Raw genomic sequence first — 20,524 nt, 5'->3', positions numbered from 1 at the left:
GACAAAAAATGCCTCTTCAGGCTCCCATCTTTGTTTCATTTACACTTGCTTCACTTTAGGAAGAATTTTTCTTTCTTTTTGTTACTTGGGCTATACCCGGAGTGCTCAGGGCTGCTCATGGCCTGTTGCTTGGTGGGGGTGTAGTGGGGGTTTGGAAACTCCTAGAGAGCTTTGGGGACTGCACTGCTGGTGATTCAGTTTAGGTAGATATCTACTCACGTATTTTAGGGGTTCAATTTATGAATAGAGTTTCCACAGAGATGTTTATGTACATATTTTGAAAATAACAGGCATGACAGAAATTTTCTTAGAAAAAAATCTTTAATATCAACATACTTGGAATGTTTTGTAAACACAATATTCAATTTTCAAACACACATTATAAAATAACTTTTAGCGAGTTTCAACTGTTCTAATACCCAAAGAACTCCATATTGTGGCATAGAAATGAACCTATTTCTGTTATACCAAAATGAAGATTTACCCATGTTCTAACATTGAGGAATGAGACAAAACATCATTACACCTACCTAGACATCAAAAATGACTTCACAGACTATCTTTTACAGTTTTTCTGTTTTGCTTCTGGGTGACACCCAGCAGTGCTCAGGAGGTATTGCAGGTTCTATGCTCAGGGACTGCTAGCAGTGCATGGGGAACCATGAGATGTCAGGGGTTGTACCTGGGCTTCCTTCATGCAAACCATATGCTCCATTCTGTTGAGTGATCTGGTTCTTAATTTATTTTATATATCTACTTGTCCTACTAAATAATGATAATTTGTTTAACAAAGGGTTACAATTTTGAGAGCAAATGAGGAAATTTGGAGCATGAACATTTGTTAAATATAAAACTTCTTATATTATTGGCATTTCTCTTCTTGCAGCCATTTGGTACATAGTAAATATCTGAATGAGTAAATTACTCATTAAGAGAATTTTCACATCTGTAAATTAAAGCTAATATCATTTAACACAGAGAATATTTGTAAAGAACGAGAACATGTAGGTTCCACAGTGCTGTTAAAAAATCTTTATAGGGGTTGGAGCGATAGCATAGCGGGTAGTGAGTTTGCCTTGCACACGGCCTACCCAGGTTCGATTCCCAGCATACCATATGGTCTCCCGAACACCACTAGGAGTAAATCCTGAGAGTAGAGCCAGGAGTAACCCCTGAGCATGGCTGGTGTGACCCAAAAAGCAAGCAAACCAACCAACAAACAAACAAACAAACAAAAACCCTATAAAAAACCTGTGTTAGTAGGGTTATTTTGTACAAAATATCAAACTCAATTCCTTTGTTTTAGTGTAATTTTTCAGTTACAATTTCCTTCAATAAAGATAGATATTAAGAAAAAATTTATGTACATCTTAGAGGGAAAATTACCTTACAACCAATTTTAGTGAACACTGTAATTCAGATGTCATCAATGTCTTTTACATTCTTTGGTAAGGCATTCATAAAACCTGTTTAGTTCATTTTTGGGGCCACACCCAGTGGTGCTCTGGGAACCATATGGGATACCAGGGATCAAACTCGGATCAGTCACATCAAAACATACACTCTAGAAGCTGGAGCAATAACACAGTGTGTAGGGCATTTGTCTTGCACCTCGGCCGACCTGGGTTCAATTCCCAGCATCCCATATGGTCCTCTGAGTACCGCCAGGAGTAATTTCTGAGTACAAAGCCAGGAGTAACCCCTGTGCATCGCCAGGTGTGACCCAAAAAGCAAATAAAACAAACAAATAAAAAAAACATACACTCTACCCACTGTACTACTGCTCTGGGCTCCCAAAATCTGTTTGTTTTTTTTTTTGTTTGTTTTAAAGAAACGACTTATTAGAAAATCTAAAGCCTGTATGTTCTCATTAATTTCCAATTTAACACCATTTACTTCTCATTAGTTTCTTTACAACATTTAAAAAATTACATTTAAAATTAAAATGCTTCTCAGGAATTTAGGGCAACTGAAAAGCATAAAATCGTGTCATTGTCACCTTTTTATCAAGTCTTTGCCTTGGACTGGGTCTTTGAGATTAATACCTAGTACATAAGGAAAGAATGACCAAACACAGAATGAACAGAGGTAGAGACAGTTTATGCTCATAAAAAAACAATTTCATGCAGAGAAAATTTGGAACATGTTATTAGGTCAGTAACATGAAAATAGTATGAACAAATCAAAAGAAAAATATAAAAATGACTGAATGTAGGGCTGGAGAGCTCGCTCAGTGGGACGGAGATCTGTGTGTAGGAGGTCTGGATTCAGTAGGTAGGACTGCACAGTCCCCCGAGCACTGGCTGGGAACAGACCCTGAGGACCATCAGGTCTGGCCCTCCCAAATCCAAATTGCGGAGTGCCAGTGTATTTAATAGTTTTATAATTCATGATGATTAAGCATCAAGGCTTATGTATTTTACTATGTCTTACTTTTGTGATTTTTCAAATGTTGACAGACTTTGGATGTGGCTCAGCAGGTTGGAGCACTTGCTTTTTTGACTGCAGGAGCCAGAGGTTTGATCCCTGGAACCACATGGTCCCCCAAGCATCGTGGGGTTTGACTCCCCCCAAATAAAACTATAATGTTATAGTGGCAAGCTATTACTTACTGAAGGTAGAAACCAGTGATATTAATCTTTTATTTTGTATTGGGGAAGGATGTTGAACTACATGGAAATTATACTTGGAAAACATACTTTATAGTCAAATGATTATTTTACTAAATATTTTCAGTTATGAAGTAGAAATAATTAGTGTGCTGGTGATTATATACTAGTGCAAAGATATTTGAAACAGGCCAGAGAGATAGCTGGATGAGCTGCAGCACATACACTGCACGTAGAAGACTCAGGTTCAATCTCCTGCACTGCATGGTCTCCTGAGGACTGTCAGGAATGACCCCTGTGCACTGAGCTGGGAGCAGCCCCAAGCACCATTGGGTGTGTCTCAAGAACCCAAAAAACAAAGTCAACCCCAAAGAAGATACTAGAAAAAAAATCAATTTCAAGGTAGTATATTCAAAAATTAAGACAAATATAAAATGACTAACAAGGTATGCATAAAAAGATTTTAATAGTTATCTTAAGTGTCTGAAAACTAAAACAGATTTCTTTTGCTTTTGCAAAATCTAGTTGCACAGAAGGTATTCCTTACTAAAAGAATGGGTGCTACTATTGTAAGAAGATCATTTCAGGATCCAAGCAAATATTCATTTAAAGAATAAAAAACCACAGCAATTTAAATAGTTGGCAAAAACAAAAACAAGGGTCAATGATTTAATTTTGCAGGTGAGTGTGAAAGCACTTGCCCTGCACATGTGAAGTCCTGGGTTTAGGCAAAAAATAAACCAACAACTCTAAAATCATTAAAGTAGGGGCTGGAGAGATAGCACAGCGGGTAGGGCATTTGCCTTGCACACGGCCGACCCGGGTTCAAATCCCAGCATCCCATATGGTCCCCTGAGCACGGCCAGGGGTAATTCCTGAGTGCAGAGCCAGGAGTAACCCCTGTGCATCGCCAGGTGTGACCCCAAAAAGAAAAAAAAATCATTAAAGTAACCATTAATTTACAGGAAAAATTTGTGACAATTTACATATTGTTATATTTTCATATCAATGAGTCAGAAGCTCCAATCAGGAGGACCAAATTACTTAATTTTGCATGCACTCATTAAAAAATTTTTTTTTGCAGGTACTCATTTAAAAAATTCTTGACAGGGGGTGGGGGTGGGGAAGGCACACCCAGCGATGCTCAAGGGTCACTTGTGGCTCTGCATTCAGGAATTCTCATGGTGCTCAGTGAACCATATGGGATTTGAGGATGCAAGTCAGATCAGCTGCACGCAAGGCAATCGCCCTACCTACTGTACACTGGTCTGCCCCACGTGTACTCATTTTTACATGATTTGACTTAGTGTTTGAAGGAACGGAATTCCACTAAATGTTTATCTAGTGAAAAGGGAAAGCCTTTACTTGTTTAAGTAACAGCTGCAAGAATAATTGTAATAAACTGCTTTGTAAAATAATTAGCACTTGCATAGCTTAATCACAGACACATGTATTTTTAGAGAACTGTTTTTTATTTCTCTTATGCACTCCAGCTGTTCTATTTTACTTTTTCTAAAAAAGGAGTCAGAAGCAAGTTATGTGTAAGATAAAGTGGTTCCATTTTAAGTTGTAAGTTGTGAAGATAAAATACTGTAAGTGATTTTCTGTGACTAAATTCTGCCCATGAAATTTTTTGGGGAAAAAAGCTAGAGTTTTGGTATCAATATGAGAGTAGAAAGGGGTTGGACTAATTTTTAATATGGGGTGTCTGCTCCTAATGCATCAATTTTGAAACTGAAAATGTATTTTTATGAGATAAAGGTTAGCATATATTTATCTAACTGTTCATTAAGTTTAAAGATAGATCACAATCTTTATATTAACACAATGTGCTATCTGAGATAGTGTATATATTCAGCTACCAGATTTACTTGATGCCTTACTTAGCTTGGATGACTGAAGGATATTTTATATATTTTTATAACTGTTAGGTCAAACTATTTTATAATGTTTCTTAAAAGCTAATATTTGGAGGCCACTCTTACTGATTAAAAAAAAGTACAAAAATTTTAAATAAGAGAACTTTCTGTAAACCTCAGAATTTTAAGTAAATTTCCAAATCATAGTTCCAATAATAATTAGCATAAAATCCAGTGATTTTACAATCATATTTAATGTTGGTTAACTCCTACTTAGCATCTTATTTAGAATGTAATATGCCAACTTTGGTATGTAGAGATTTTTTTTCTAAAATAAGCTAAACACATTACTTGTCATAGATTATCCCGTATAAGTATTTTTAAAAGACAGAAACACAAAACACTTTGTAAACGCACAATTTTGTAGAAAAAATTTAAACTCATAATTCCTATATAAGGCACTTTCATTCCTTTTCAAATGTAAATTTCACCAAAAGTTCCTTTTTATTTTGTATTCAAGTCTTCATAAACTATACAGTAATAGTGTAGCTTCAAGTAAAACTTTATTAAATACCCAATTTTGACATAATTTTCTTAAATATTTTTTCTTTTGAATAAAATGAAGAACGGGCATCAAGTTCTATGTAAAGTAATGTTTAATGAAGGTACTTGGTCCTAAAGAATTGGTAGTATTTTATTTTGCTGATCTTGTTCAAGAATCTTAAAACCTTCCACAGGAAGATTGCTTAAGGCAGTTGGAAGAATGTGTTCTGATGTGCCCTTAGGTAATAAATTATTTGCTTCAAGATTCTTCACCAAGCAAGTGGCTTTGATCCATCTTCTAGTTGCTCTACGTTCTTTTTGTAGACAAGTTTTCATTTTTCTTCTTAAGCTTGCTATTTCTTTTTCCAGCTTAATTATTCTCTTTTTCGCCTCTGTAGGATTCCTAAAGGCATAACTATGTTCAAGCAGTACTTGCTGATTACTAACGTTTGATTTTAAATTAGATGGTCCAGTTGGAACACAACTGTTGCTTTTCTTCAGAAGATTCCTTGACTTCAGTTTCTGAGCCAAATAAAATTAGAGGGTTGAACATAAATTATGAAATATACCCAAAAAGTAAATTTGTCCACTTCTGGATAATAGTAATTAAACTTATCTTAAAAAAAATCAAAGTTTGAGAGAAAACCTCAGAAGCCTATCTCATGCTTTCATGGATTAATATTTCTCAACTAGATAAATTAATATTTAGTTATGTTTATTTTTGTCCATTTCCTCTCAGAGATAAAAACACTAATTTTGAAATAAGACAGTGGACATATTAGGTCTCTTCCAGATTACTGAGTATACTTCTGTGGCGTCTTTAAAACTTTTTTGCAATGTTCTCACTCAGTCCAATATAAGATGTATTTATACATCTTGTGTATATCTGTAATACTGGTTTAAGTTTTCTCTTAAGCAAATGCAACTCTCTCAGTTTTACTTATATTTCATGCCAGGAGTTTTGCTTAATAAAAAATACTCCCAGTATACTAAATTCCTGAATGAATTTTACTAATTGTTCAGTTACTTCTTCCAGTCCTCCTCCACCAATCAGAAACCTTAGGAAATGGCTTCCCTTTAACTCTTTCAACTAGTTGTCAAATTTCCATTAATTCTACCTCCTGAATATCTGTAGCATGGATTTTTCCCCTCCACCTCTAAAACCTCAGTCATGTAAGATATATGCTACCACTGAATTACGTCCCTAACATACTCCATCATTTTTGTGTCACTACCAGCTGTGTTCTGGGCTTACTTCTGGTACTAAGTTCAGGAACACTTTTAAGTGGGGCTCAGGTGCTGGATATGTGGTGCTGGCTACAGAAGCCAGGTCAGCTCAGGCAAGGCAAGTGGACTCAACTGTACCATCTGTCTGGCCTCTGCATTATTCTTCATGTCAGTGCCGCATCAGGCCCATATCATATCTAGCTTTAATATGTTTTTAAAAACTTTACTGATCTTTGCTTCACTCTGATTCCCAACTATCCCTATTCTGCCATGAGAATAATTTTTCTAACAGATTTGATGCTTCTACACTTGAAAACTTTCTCTTTGCACTTCATTATCAAGAGAAAATGTCCCCTCCCCCATCAGACTAAGCCATTTAGTACCTTATCTTATTTGACCATTTATTACCTTGAATTATATTCAGCAATACTAAAACTGTGTTTAGTTTCCAGACTATATTATAACCTCATGCTTTATTTTTTTTTTTTTTTTTTTTTTTTTGCTTTTTGGGTCACACCTGGCGATGCACAAGGGTCACTCCTGGCTCTGCACTCAGGAATTACCCCTGGCGGTGCTCAGGGGACCATATGGGATGCTGGGAATCGAACCCGGGTCGGCCGCGTGCAAGGCAAACGCCCTACCCGCTGTGCTATCACTCCAGCCCCTCATGCTTTATTTTTAAGTCAATAAACATTTATTGTTTTGAAAACATCTGTTGTTTTTGAAACATATAGGAATTCACTTATGAATTCCTAGGGATACAATGGTGAAGAGTTAAGACAAATATGGTTCTTGTGCTCATGAAACCTACAAATGGTATTGCTTCTACTTGGCCGAAAGGGCAGACACTCTTTTTTGATCTTTATAGTCTAGAATGGACTGGAGTGATAGCACAGTGGGTAGGGCATTTGCCTTGCACGTGGCCGACTCGGGTTCAATTCCTTTGTCCCTCTTGGGAGAGCCTGGCAAGCTATTGAGAGTATCCCGCCCACACCACAGAGCTTGGCAAACTACTTGTGGTGTATTTGATATGCAAAAGACAGTAACAACAAGTCTCACAATGGAGACATTACTGGTGCTACAGTGCTACATACTCTAGAATCTAATTTAGATGCTGACATAATGTAAAGTTTAGTAAATATTTGTTGAATCAGTAAATGACCAAATTTTCCACTTTCCTGTCAAAAATAGGTATAGGTCAATTTCAACAGGGTACTGTAGGTATTAATCAGTACAGGAGGTTCTCAGACATCAAAAAGACAATGTTGCCTTGTTAGAAACTTTCAGAATCTGTGGTAACTAGTTTACACAACCTTCCCAAGTTGTTACTAATGAATTTAAAATTTAACTGTAACAAATAATTCAAGTAGTGGTTTTTCCTCTGAGAAAGGATCCTGTCCTCCTCTTCAGTGTAAAACCCTCTATTTTTTTTTTTTTTAATTTTTATTGAATCACCATGTGGAAAGTTACAAAGTTCTCAGGTTTATGTCTCAGTTATACAATATTCAAACACCCATCCCTTCACCAGTGCCCATATTCCACCACCAAAAACCCCAGTATACCCCCCACCCCCACCCCCTCGCCCCCAACTGTATAACTGATGAATTTCACTTCACTTTCTCTTTACCTTGATTACGTTCCATATTTCAACACAAAACTCACTATTGTTGTTGGAGTTTCCCCCCAAGAAAGACAGCCCTACTACCAAGGAAGCATTTGATAATTAGTTTTTCATTAAAAGATTGTATGTTTTCAGTTTTTAGAAAAGGTCGCGCGAACCTTCTATTTTTGTTCATTATATCTCCTTAGACTTTTCTGGTGCCCGCTCGAGCAAATCGATGAACAGGACTACAGTACTACAGTACAACATACTCTAGAATCTAATTTACATTATGCTGACATAATGTAAAGTTTAGTAAATATTTGTTGAATCAGTAAATGACCAAATTTTCCAAGTACAGAAGCACAAATGACCTTCAGATCTTCTCAAAATCAGAGTAATGTCAGAGGTTTCATTATTCTTTTTTTTAAAACCACAGTTCAACTGTTGATAATAACTGATAGTAGTGAAAAGTATCATTATAATAAAATAATTTGCCTTGGTGAAAGAATAAAAGTCAGGAGACCCGCACACTAATTCTAGACTGTACTTTCACTTCACAAATGAAATTTTGCATCTTCTGCGAGGTAGATGATTATATATCAATTTTAATGCATGCAAAATTATTCCACTTTATAAAGAAAAAAAGAGTCAGGGGGTAGGGGGGAAAAAGAAAAAAAAAAGAAAAAGGGGTCAGAGTTTAAAACTGATAAAGATTAGTATATAAAGTAACACCACCTACCATAGACTTTATATGAGTACAGAAATCAAAAATGGTTGGAACAGCATCCATTTTAAGTCGTCTAGTTTGTCCCGTTAGGTCAAAACAGGAGGCTTCAAAGTGCTTTGAACAAAGAAAAGTGTGTTTTCCTGGTACAAAATTTTTGCGTCTGACTAAACGAATCCATTCTTTTCTTCTTTTAGGATCCAAAGGAAACCTTTACCAAAAAAAAAAAAGGCAACTTAAATTTCAGATAGCACACTGATTGCACCTAAAAATTTAAAAGGTGCTAACTAAGTGTTTCTCATTGACATCAAACATAATAAAATAAAATGTAAAGAAACCATTATAAAACCACAATATCCAGATTATTAATCAGATTATCTACAGACTAAATTTTATCAAGAAAAGCCTAGAGGAAGATTCTGAAATTCCTTCCTGTGTTCCTGTTATGATACCACTGTTTTATAATTTTATTAAGTATCCAGTGAAATACATGATTTTGCTTTTACAAAACAAGGGATTATTTTGTTTTCACATATTTAACTCTTAGCAGTCTTAGAAAGATTTGGTACTATGCATGTAGACTATTAAATTACTCTATACTTCAGTGTAACTGGGGACTCTGTTTGCCTTGCATGTGGCCAACCCGGGTTCAATCTCTGGCACCCCACATGGACCCCAAAGTCCACCAGGAGTGATCGCTTAGCAGAGCTAGGAGTAAGCCCCAAGTCTGTAGAGCGTGCCTCATAAACAACAACAACAAACAAACAAAAAAGGGGAAAAACAAAGAAAGAAATTCCAGCTGGGCCAGAAAAATAGTACAAGGGCTAAGGTGCTTGTTTTTCATGTGGCTGAAATTAGTTCAGCATTTCATCCCCCCCACCACCCTCAAGTTACACAGTACAGTAGAAAGTGTAGTTATTACAAAAAGTAAAATGCTGACGAATACAGAAGAAATGTTTTTCCTTTCATATTTACTTCAAATGAAGAACACACTGTTTTATAGCCCCTGTATACCTGTTGAGACAAATAAAGGCTGTCTGAAAATGCTAGTGGTTAAGAGTGTTGACTGATCTGGCAGTGTGAGAATCATTAACATGTACTGTTTAACTTTTTAGTATTTTTTTTGTCATATCACATGCTGTGTGTGGGATTGTGGGGGGTGGTGAGAGAAAACCAAGTGGTGTCAGTGAATGAACCCAGGATTCTGCAATGCAAAGCATGTATAAGCCCATTAAGCCACTTCCTCAGTCAACAGTTTTCTTTGAAGAATAAATTTTGTACTGACTAGGGTTTGAAAAGAAACATTCATGTTAGAAGATCATGTAGCTCAGCAGGTATCAGCTTCAGGTATATCCAATACGATAGGTTTGCTTAACTCACAGAGTTACATGGACACAAAGAAATGGAAGTCCAGATCTATTGGTAAACATCTTCCTTTCTTTTTTGGGTCATACTTAGTGATGCTCAGAGTTTATTCCTGACTCTGCACTCTTGGATCACTGCTGGAGGGGCTAGGAGAACCATATCGGGTACTGGGAATTCAACCTTTCTATTCCTAGCCTTCCAACTGCAAACTCACTGTGATCTGAAGATATTAACATTTGCCTGTCATTCCACAATTCATATGGATTTCTATTTCATTATAGTCCCCTTAAAGTGAATTATCTATTTGCTTAGTTCTTACTATTAATAGTCAAGTATTCTCATTTCAAAGATATCTTTCAATATTTAATAGGTTGGAAAATTTTCATAAGCCTTAGTAAGAGCTTAAAAATCAAGCTTCTAGGGGCTGGAGTGATAGCACAGTGGGTAAGGCATTTGCCTTGCATGCGGCTGACCCGGGTTTGAATCCCAGCATCCCATATGGTCCCCTAAGCACCGCCAGGGGTGGTTCCTGAGTGCACAGCCAGGAGTAATCCCTGTGCATTGCCAGGTGCGACCCAAAAAGCCAAAAAAAAAAAAAAAAAAAAAAGGTGAGTACAAATGCCTTGCGTGTACTGGATCCCAGTTTATCCTCAGCACCATGAGGCCCTTGCAACACTTCTGGTATAGCCCTGAGCATCCTTCTGAGCAGCACTGCATCCAAAGCCCTTAACATTCAACCATCTGGCAATTGGTCACGAATTGTTGGAAGTGCCCCAGGCACCCTGAGTACCACCTAAGAGCCCCTCCCCCCATAAAACCCTTTAGTTTGGAAATTTCACTTTCCAAACCAAGTGTTTAATTATCAGAAGACTACTTTAGATGTTCTTATATCACATAGAACTAAATGTATTGTATTATAATCACTACTTTCTCTGTCTCTGTGACTAAGTGGTAAATTTCTCCTATGTAGGAGCTCTTGTTTTCAATACTTTATCCTATGAAGTAAGTACTCAATGAATATTTCTCAATGAATGAATGGAAAAACCAATGGGGCTTGATATTAATAATGTTTAGATGATCTATATTGGAATACCCAGTTAATTTTGTAATTTGATTTGAATAGTTTTAACAATAGTCATTTTTGCATGTTATTCAGATTTTATTGGCACTTTCAAAGGGTGATATACTTGATAAGCCGACTTCAATAAAAAAATCATCCTGTGCAAAACTGCAAAATTGACATGGTGGTAACAGATGGTTATACAATATTAGAACCAGACTTTCAGAACATTAAAAGCTTTGGAAAATCTGCCAGTTTAAACAATGCTATTTTGCTTGGGTCTTACTCTCCTAAGGGCTGAAGATATAGTGATAAAGAAAACTAATCTCTCTTTACAGAGCCTACCTTCTCATACTAAACTCTTTACAGTGTCTACTTTCTTATACTTTACTGTGTATAGTAGTAAACTATAGGAAGTATACTTACTGTCTACTTCTGAACCTTTCCTATTATACTATATAAAAGGTACAGAACTGAATATCTGATGGAGTAGAAAATTGTCTAAGAAAAGTGTCTGGAGTAAAACCACATGGTAATCTGGCTGAATGATTTTAGATCTCAGTTTTGTCACCTATAAAGTAGATAATAATGATTTCTAGTGTGGCTCAAAGTTTTGAATTGAAAGCAAGTGAATTCTTAGCCCAATGCACAGTAAATGATAGTGACATGTTATTTGATATTAAATAATTACAAGTGTCATGCGTGTTACAAATTAGTATGTATAGGGTCACATAGAACCATAAAACAGAAAGTCTAATCTAGAAAGGTGTTAAGGGAGCAGGAACTAGGGAAACAAAATTAGGAGTAGTAAAGTGCCTGGTATCCTATAGACCCAGAAGAATGACACAGAATTATGTTGGAGGGCTTTCTAAGTTGCTGAGTAATTTTGAAGTTTATCCAAAATGACACTGGTAAGCTGTTGAAAGACCAAATTTAGAAAGCCGACAGTCAACAAAAAATGTTTTAAGTGGTTGCTAAACACAGCCATTTTTAAATTAAATTACGTAAATACAAAATGCTAAAAACAAGGATAATAAAACCCTATTTCTTTATTGTTGCTTCTACTTTTAAGATTATGTCTACTATAACTGTATGCTGTAAACACTATAGACTAGTTTGTACATTTCTTCCTAAATTCACCATCAGTGTCATGTTGGTATCCTGAAAATCAGTTATATCATGAAAACTGGCTAAACATTCATTACAAATCAGGACTTTTCCTCTTTCCTGGAGATCTAGCTGTTAAACATTTAGCAACACACTGCTCATTGCGAAAAAGTTGCAAAGCAGTGCATGAACAGAACGGTATCGTTAAAAAGGCAGTAATCCAATCAACAATCATTGCGATATATAGATACAGATGTCATTTCTACTGTGTTCTTTTGAATCCTCAGGATATATTCCCAGAAGCGGTATTGCGGGATCATATGGAAGCTCAATTTCTAGTTTTTGAAGGACTGTCCATATTGTTTTCCAGAAAGGCTGGACCAGTCAGCATTCCCACCAACAGTGAAGGAGCATCCCTTTTTCCCCACATCCACACCAGCATTGGTTGCTTTTGTTCTTTTGAATGTATGCAAGTCTCTGTGGTGTGAGATAATATCTCATTGTTATTTTGATTTGCATCTCCCTGATGACTAGTGATGTGGAGCATTTTTTCATGTGCCTTTTGGCCATTTGTATTTCTTTTTTGAAGAAACTTCTGTTCATTTCTTCTCCCCATTTTTTGATGGGGGTGGAGGTTTTTTTTTCTTACAGTTCTACAAGTATCTTGTATAACCTGGATATTAATCCCTTATCAGATAGGTAATGACATCTGGGTAATGACAATAAAAATGACATCTGTACCTATATAATTCATTGCAGCACTGTTCACAATAGCTAAAATATGGAAACAACCCGAGTGCCCTAAAACAGATGACTGGTTGAAGAAACTTTGGTACATCTACACAATGGAATGCTATGCAGCTGTTAGAAGAGATGAAGTTATGAAATTTGCTTATAAATGGATAAACATGGAGAGTATCATGCTAAGTGAAGTGAGTCAGAAAGAGAGGGACAGACCTAGAGGGACTGCACTCATTTGTGGAGTGTGGGGTAGCATCACATGAGGCTGACACCCAAGGACGGTAGATACAATGGTCAGGGGGATTGCTCCATAGCTGGAAGACTGCTTCATGAGCGGAGGGGAGAAGGCAGATGGAATAGAGAAGGGATCACTAAGAAAATGATGGCTGGAGGAATCAGTTGGGATGGGAGATGCATGCCGAAAGTAGATAATGAAACAAACATGATGACTTTTCAGTGTCTGTGTTGCAAGATATAATGCCCAAAAGTAGAGAGAGAGTATGGGGAATATTGTCTGCCTTAGAGGCAGGGGGAGGGTGGGAGGGGGGGTATACCCGGGATATTGGTGGTGGGGAATGTGCACTGGTTGAGGGATGGGTGTTTGATCATTGTGAGATTGTAACCCAAACATGAAAACTTGTAACTATCTCACAGTGATTCACTAAAATTAAAAAACAAAACAAAACAAAACAAACCCCAAACAATTATTGGGAATTGTAAGAAGGGAAACTGACCTTCAAATTTCTGTGTGATTTCATCTACAGAGAATAGGCATATAGGAAGTGGAGCAGGCTTGGAAGATTAATAAGTACATAATTTTGTTACTGAGGTGCTAGAAGTGGGGATTTTAATGTAGGGCCGCAGATGCAAGGCATATGCCCTATGGTTTGAGCCTCAGTCTCTGTCCCTCACTAACAGTGTTGATTTGGTGAAAGTGAGGAACTAATGAAAAACCTGTCAGTGCAGTGTGCCCCAAAGTAGGCGTACCACTTGGGGCAGGGGTGAGTAAGTACTGACATGATCCAGGTGGGTGTTAGTAGAAGACACCAGTGCAATTGATGTGCACTTTATTTAAAGATGACAGATTTTGGGGCTGGAGCAATAGCACAGCGGGTAGGGCATTTGCCTTGCACGCGGCCGACCCGAGTTCGATTCCCAGCATCCCATATGGTCCCCCGAGCACTGCCAGGAGTAATTCCTGAGTGTAGAGCCAGGAGTAACCCCTGTGCATAGCCAGGTGTGACCCAAAAAGAAAAAAAAAAAAGATGGCAGATTTCCAGGAGGACATTAATCCTTCATATTTGAACTTTTTTTAAGGGGCGGTAGGACATATAAGTTTGGGAATTTCTGAAGAATTACTTGAAGAATTACTTGGGAGACATAGGCAAGTGGATAGTGAAACCAGAGGAACCGATGCAATTCTTTGATGACAGACCTAGGTCAGGATATAGGGAGAAGGGCTAGCAAAGGAGAGTGGAGAGGTTATAGCCAATGGTTCAAATAATATGAAAGTAGAGAGTATTTCAAGGAAAAATGTTCACATGCTATGCTATGAAAGTGAATTCAGAGCAACAACTCATCTTAACAAGAGCAATTTCAGATAACTAACAAGATTTATACTGGACTGGTCTAGGTAAGAAGAAAAAGGGTGACAGTAAACTTAGGCAACACAACTTGCATGTAGGAATAAATAAGTCTACTAATGTCCTGGGAGAAAAGTTAGGTGTGTTTATGAGATAGGAATGCATTTTTATTATAAAATTTTTAAATGTTGCAGGGGCTTCACATGAAAAAATTAATTTCATATTAAGTAAACAGTCAAGTACATAAAGGTATACACTATGCATCTTTTAAATTTATTTTTAAAAATTTATTTTTTGCTTTTTGGGTCATACCCAGCGATGCTCAGGGGTTACTACTGGCAGAGTGCTCAATTATTACTCCTGGCGGTGCTTGGGGGACCATATGGGATGTCGGGGATTGAACCTGGGTCGGCCATGTACAAGGCAAATGCCCTACATGTTGTACATCGCTCCAGCCCCTCTTTTAAAGATTTAATATTGACTCCTTCTCCCATATGAAAACTCACTGGTTTTCATGTATTTCTAACTTTTTTTTCCTTTATCAACTGTCACATCTTCTAAATTAGTTGTGCCAGCAACTTAATACACTGTTTAGTTCTGCTGACACTGTAGTGGGAGTTCTCTGTGAAGGAGAAAATAGGTAAATTATCATTCTGTAATAATCTTTCTCATCAGACTCATCCTCTCCATGATGCCTGACCAACATTTTAGCACAATAATTGTGTATAATGCAAACAGTTTTTAATTTATTTTAACTTATTTTTAGTTTTTGGGCCACATCCGGCAGTGCTCAAGGCTCAATCCTGGCTCTGTGCTCAGGGATCACTTCTGGCCATCTTGGGACCATATGGGGTGCCAGAGATAGAACCTGAGTCAGCCACAGGCAAGCATCCTACCCACTGTACTATTGCTGTACTGGCAGTCAGTTTTTTAAAAAACATGTACATCGAAAAAGACCAGTTTTGAAAAAACTTCTTTGAAAGCTTCTCAATACTCATATAAAATAGAAAACCATTCAAAGTAGCATAAAGGAGCAAATGTGTCAACCTTTCAACCCATTTGACATTTCACATCTTTGAGAAGTAAATTGTTCTTTGACTTTCCAAGGTCACTTTATATCTCCCTGAATGTCTCTTCTCTGACACTTCACAGTAATTATGTCTTTCTTTCCCATTAACACTAAACACCAGGAGGCTAAGGACTTTCTGGATCCCTAACACAAAGTCAGGCAATAATCTGTAGACTTTTGATGGATGGATGAAGCACTACATTTGCATGGAGCAGCTGAAAAACAGAAACATCACAAGTTGTTGTGTTTGCTTTAAAGAGGCAGATTTTAATATGGGGATATAACGAAGTGGGGAAAAGGTCAAGGATGTAATTTCCTTAAATTGAGAGGTATATAAACCAGAACTGTTTTCATTTAAATTATTGCTTCTTTTCTTCAGGTACACGGCAGGTAATTGCAGAGAAGACGCACATTTACTTGTAGTGATCAAAGTGCTTTCAAGAAGTATGCTTTGACAGAACTACAGAATTTTAATTGCTTTTCCAGCAAACAAAGGAACAACAAAACAAATCCCATTACTCTTGTACTAGAAAGCTTGTCATCTGCCTTAATATCGCTTAATCCCATGGCTACTAGTGACATTTTATCCGAGTTACCGTGCCTGTTAAAAAAAATTCAAACACTTCCCACGTAAATTCAGCTAGTGAGCATCTGCTAAGTTTAACGGGAACACAGCAGGCTCTAAAGACGATTGCTGACGTGCACAGGAACGCCTCTCTTCCTCTTATGGCATAATTAATGTCAAGACTCGGTCTAATAGAGAGGAGTAAAAAGGGAAAAAATTAGAGCATCCTCCAGTCACCTTCCCTGGTTAGGGGAGAAACACCACGGAACAGGGCTTGGGTTTCTTTCAGAAAGCGAGGAAGCGTCCCCGGAGGCAAGGAGAGACCGGACAGACTGAGAAACACACAAAGGGCGAGCGCGTCTCCGGGCTGGGCAGCCGGGCGGGCGCCCCCGGCCCCGCCGCCCCGCAGCAGCCCCCGCGCCCCCGCCCGCCGCCCTGCCCGCGTTACCTGTGGAAGCTGATGTTAATATGCTTGTTGTAGGTGGTGGCACAGCCCGCCGCGGCGCAATTGGTCGGCATTTCCCTCGCCCCCTCATTCGGCGCAGCCTGCTACCGTTCCTTCGGGCAGAGGGGCAAGAAGGGCGTGAGGGGGCCGGCGGGGGGCACCTACCGAGCTGAGTCGGGGGGACAGGGTGGGAAGGAGGGGTCGTGTATGTGTGTGTGAGTGTGAGTGAGTGTGTGTGTGTGTGTGTGTGTGTGTGTGTGTGTGTGTGGACGTCAACCTGCTTTCTCTTTATTAATATGGCGGATTCGGGCCAGCAGAGCCGACACCGCTAGAGCCCCAGACGCCTACGTTTCCCTTCACCAACATGGCGGACACAGCCCGCCCCTTCCCCGGCCCCTCGGAGAGGGAGGGCACACCCGCGCTTCTTCGGCCGCGGCCCTCCGAGCAATTAAAAAGAGGCCTCCCCCACTCCCGACTTCGATTACTACGAAACTCCCAAGAGGCGGAGATTCAGAGTAAGCCCCGCCCGCCGAGCCCCGCTTCGCCAATGTCCGGGCCGGGCCCCGCAGCGGACGTCGGCGATAGGCTGGAAAGGGGCGCCTCGGGGAGCGAGGGAAGAGCGAGAGAGAGAGACTGCAATTCCCAGACAACATCACGCTATCCCGATGTTATCGCGAGAACTGGGAGCCTTATTTCCGGCGAGCCGCCGGAAGTGACGCCTTGGACAGGCCACTTTCGGAGCCCCTTTCTCGCGAGGCGGAAGAGCCCCGATCGCGGAGGAGCAAGGGGGCGCTAGGGAAAGGAACTGGGTTGCGACGGCCCGGCGAGAAAGAGCTGGGGTGCGGGGAAGTTGGGGAGCAGAGCCCGCTGGGTATCCGAAAATAGGGTAAGGCCGCACTGACCGGGTCCGTTAGAAAAGAAGGGAACCAGGGAGGGAGGCAATTGTCGGGCGGATCCCCGGACGGAGGGCTAAGGTTGAGTGCCAGGCGCTGCTCCCCGGATGGCGACCGCGGACCCTCCGGTCCCCGCCTCCAGCGGCCTGTCGCCTAAGGAAGAAGGGGAGCTGGAAGATGGGGAGATCAGCGACGACGATAATAACAGTCAGATCCGGAGCCGGAGCAGCAGCAGCAGCAGCGGCGGCGGCGGGCTGTTACCGTACCCGCGCCGAAGGCCGCCACACCCGGCCCGGGGCGGTGGATCGGGCGGAGGCGGTGGCTCCTCCTCGTCGTCGTCCTCCTCGCAGCAGCAGCAGCAGCAGCAGCAGCAGCAACAGCAGCAACAGCAGCAGCAGCAGCAGCAGCAACAGCAGCAGCAGCAGCAGCTGAGAAATTTCTCACGCTCGCGGCACGCGTCGGAGCGGGGCCACCTCAGGGGACACAGCAGCTACCGACCCAAAGAGCCGTTCCGGTCTCACCCGCCCGCGGTGCGGATGCCTTCGAACTCGCTGTCCGAGAGCAGCCCCCGGCCGTCCTTCTGGGAGCGGAGCCACCTCGCCTTGGACCGTTTCCGCTTTCGCGGCCGGCCTTACCGCGGTGGGAGTCGCTGGAGTCGGGGGCGCGGCGGGGTGGAGCGCGGAGGCAAGCCCGGGGGCCGACCTCCGCTGGGAGGAGGAGCGGGATCCGGATTCGGCGGCGGCCAGAACTGGCGAGAGCCCTCTCCGCCTCGGAAGAGTTGTATCCTTAACGTGGCGGGCCGCCCTGGGTGTGTCACTTGCTAAAGTTCCCCGTAGCGTCATTCCTAGGTCCCGGGGACAAGTCACTATTCTGAACCGCCCGAACCGCTGGTTTGGCAGTGTCAGCAGAAAGTGAGTTATTCTCCGTGTTCTCCGCGGCGCACGTTGTGGGGTGGTGCCTGCTGATGACTTGGTTTGGATACGATGCTTCCCCCTCCCCCCTTTTTCTCTGTCTGTCTCTCTCCCTCTCACCCCCCAAGTATTACGGATTGGGCTTAAATTTAGGGGGGCCCAAACGGAGATCTGGTTCTGAAGTCCAGATCGCAGTTCTTGGTTTTGCGGGTCTGGAACTTCGCTTTTACGTGAACTTGGTTTAAACCGGGATGTGTAATCATCAGACGTTTGGGAATCCTGTTCCTGTATTGTGTTGCCGTCTGGCATTGAAAACTGTGAAGCTTCATTCTGTGTAAGCCTGTTTCTTTTTGTGTCTCAGGCTGGCTCTTAGTAACATTGAGCTTTTAAATTCTTGTCCTTTTGGGAAACCTGACGCTCCTTAGCCTCCCTATTCCTGAAGTTATCTTTTTTGCAACTCTGAAGTGCTGAACAGTGTGGGGCGGGAAGAGAACGGTTGGACAACAATTTTATTTATTTAGTTTTTGGCTTTTGGGCCACTACCACCGATGTTCAGGGGTTACGGCCGGCTTGGCACTCAGGATCACTCCTGGCGGTGCTTGGGGGGGACCATATGGGATGCCGAAGATTGAACCCAAGTCGGCTGAGTTCAACGCAAATGCCTTACCCGCTGTACTGTTGCCCTGGCCCATCAAGTTATGAAACTTAGACCCAGGATTGTTTTTAAAGCGAGTATTCTTGAGTCTGAAAGCAGAAGGGCTATTTAAGCACATACATATGTGTATTTTTTAATGCAAAGCTTAAACTTGTTTTGGGCCACACCCAGCTTTGCTCAGGTCTTATTGCTGGCTCTGCTTTGAGAGATAACTGCCCCTGGTGCTTGGAACCCTGGTCTGTGGTGTCAAGGCAAGGATCTTACTGTGCTATTACTTTGAGCACCCCCAGACTTTTAATTTGTATTGGAGCAGAAAGAAATTCGAGTTGAATACAACAAATTTAAATTGAGCCATGTAAGAAATCATTTTTTTTATTTACTCGTTAGAGAAGGGAGTTCATGAGTTGGTTTGCTTATAATGCAGTCTTATTTCGTCCATTAATATATTATCAATTTGGCCTCTGCTGTATTAGTTTATTAAGATTACACAGAAACAGGCTTATACTGTGAAACAAGTACTGGAAAATATTAAGTTTAATTGCTATAGTAACTGTTCAGAATGAGCTGTTTGCTGTTTTTCTTTTCACAGGTGCTGCACTTAAGAATTAAGGATGCTTATTTTGATCCTCTGCCCATTGTTTTCCTTATGAAGTATCAGTAATCCATCCTTGAGGTGGTATTCTTTGTAAGAATTTGTGAAGGAAAGCTTAGTTACCAGACACTTTGTGTAATGTGAGCAAACAAAATTTGTAATACAAATTCTTTCAAAATCAATCATACTCACTTATAGTCATGTCTACTGTATGCTTATTATAATATTGTTTTACAAACATTGCATAAAGAGTGAATAAGAGAGGGGCTGGAGCAATAGCACAGCGGGTAGGGCGCTTGCCTTGCACGCGGCCAACCCAGGCTGACCCAGGTTCGAATCCCAGCATCCCATATGGTCCCCTGAGCACCGCCAGGGGTAATTCCTGAGTGTAGAACCAGGAGTAACCCCTGTGCATCGCTGGGTGTGACCCAAAAAGCAAAAAAAAAAAAAAAAAAAAAAAAAAAAAGAGTGAATAAGAGTTACTCTGTGGCTCATTTCTAACAGTGTGAAGTACATTAGTACAGGTAGTTGGTGTGGTTCCCCCTACCCCCCACCACATCCAGGTACTGAAGCTATTGCAAGCTCAGGTGCTTAGGGTTTGCCTCTCAGTGCTTGGGGAACATGTTCCAATAAAATTCTAGCCTCCAGCATGCGAAGCGAGTGATTAGCCCTTGGAATTATTTCCCTGCCTCAGTGAATTATTTTACTCTTTAAGCTTTTTTCTTCTGTAATAATGTACATGGATAAAACTAAAGCTATTGAAGAAAAGATTCTACCCCAGTTCCTATTTTCTATTTTCTTACTTTTTCATAGCAAAAGATGTTTGTTAATCTATTTTAACTTTTGAATGGACTGCTGTTTTAAACTTCTAAGTCTGATAAGAACTGACAATTATGCCAGCATCTCATCAGTAGAAAATCCTTCAGGTTTGACCTACAGCTGTAAAGGTCAAATAGCTGTTTTTAAAACCAGG

General features: G+C 40.4%; 3 protein-coding genes across 5 annotated transcripts in view; 1 reads left to right on the top strand and 2 right to left on the bottom strand.

Moving 5' to 3' along the window:
* The window catches only part of TMEM19 (transmembrane protein 19), a 40,597-nt gene extending 31,999 nt beyond the window's left edge, over window positions 1-8,598 (bottom strand). Inside the window, exon 1 of the mRNA XM_055118017.1 lies at window positions 8,581-8,598. The gene's annotated coding sequence lies outside the window, so the exon portion shown is untranslated. The remainder of the gene's footprint in view (window positions 1-8,580) is intronic.
* On the bottom strand, window positions 309-16,959 carry THAP2 (THAP domain containing 2). 2 transcript variants are annotated; one of them, XM_004602809.2, is made up of 3 exons: window positions 16,504-16,959; window positions 8,581-8,776; window positions 309-5,533 (listed from the first exon to the last, which is right to left on the bottom strand). In XM_004602809.2, exons 1-3 carry the CDS (start codon window positions 16,572-16,574, stop codon window positions 5,144-5,146), a joined length of 657 nt encoding a protein of 218 aa, XP_004602866.1. In that variant the 5' UTR covers window positions 16,575-16,959; the 3' UTR covers window positions 309-5,143. The 2 variants fall into 2 exon arrangements, 1 of the variants encoding a protein (XP_004602866.1); XR_008626938.1 differs by lacking the exons at window positions 309-5,533; window positions 8,581-8,776 and adding an exon at window positions 15,729-16,243.
* A 221-nt stretch (window positions 16,960-17,180) lies between these two features.
* ZFC3H1 (zinc finger C3H1-type containing) overlaps window positions 17,181-20,524 on the top strand; it is a 62,078-nt gene continuing 58,734 nt past the window's right edge. For both annotated transcript variants that reach the window (XM_055118239.1, XM_004602674.2), the window contains exon 1: window positions 17,181-18,173. In XM_055118239.1, the coding sequence (XP_054974214.1) occupies window positions 17,501-18,173 (673 nt within the window). In that variant the 5' untranslated portion in view covers window positions 17,181-17,500. The remainder of the gene's footprint in view (window positions 18,174-20,524) is intronic.

Source organism: Sorex araneus, chromosome 10 (genome assembly GCF_027595985.1).
Source record: "Sorex araneus isolate mSorAra2 chromosome 10, mSorAra2.pri, whole genome shotgun sequence".
Taxonomy (NCBI): Eukaryota; Metazoa; Chordata; class Mammalia; order Eulipotyphla; family Soricidae; genus Sorex; species Sorex araneus.
The sequence above is the reverse complement of the archived record's forward strand: the minus strand, read 5'-3'. Positions and strand labels throughout refer to the sequence as shown.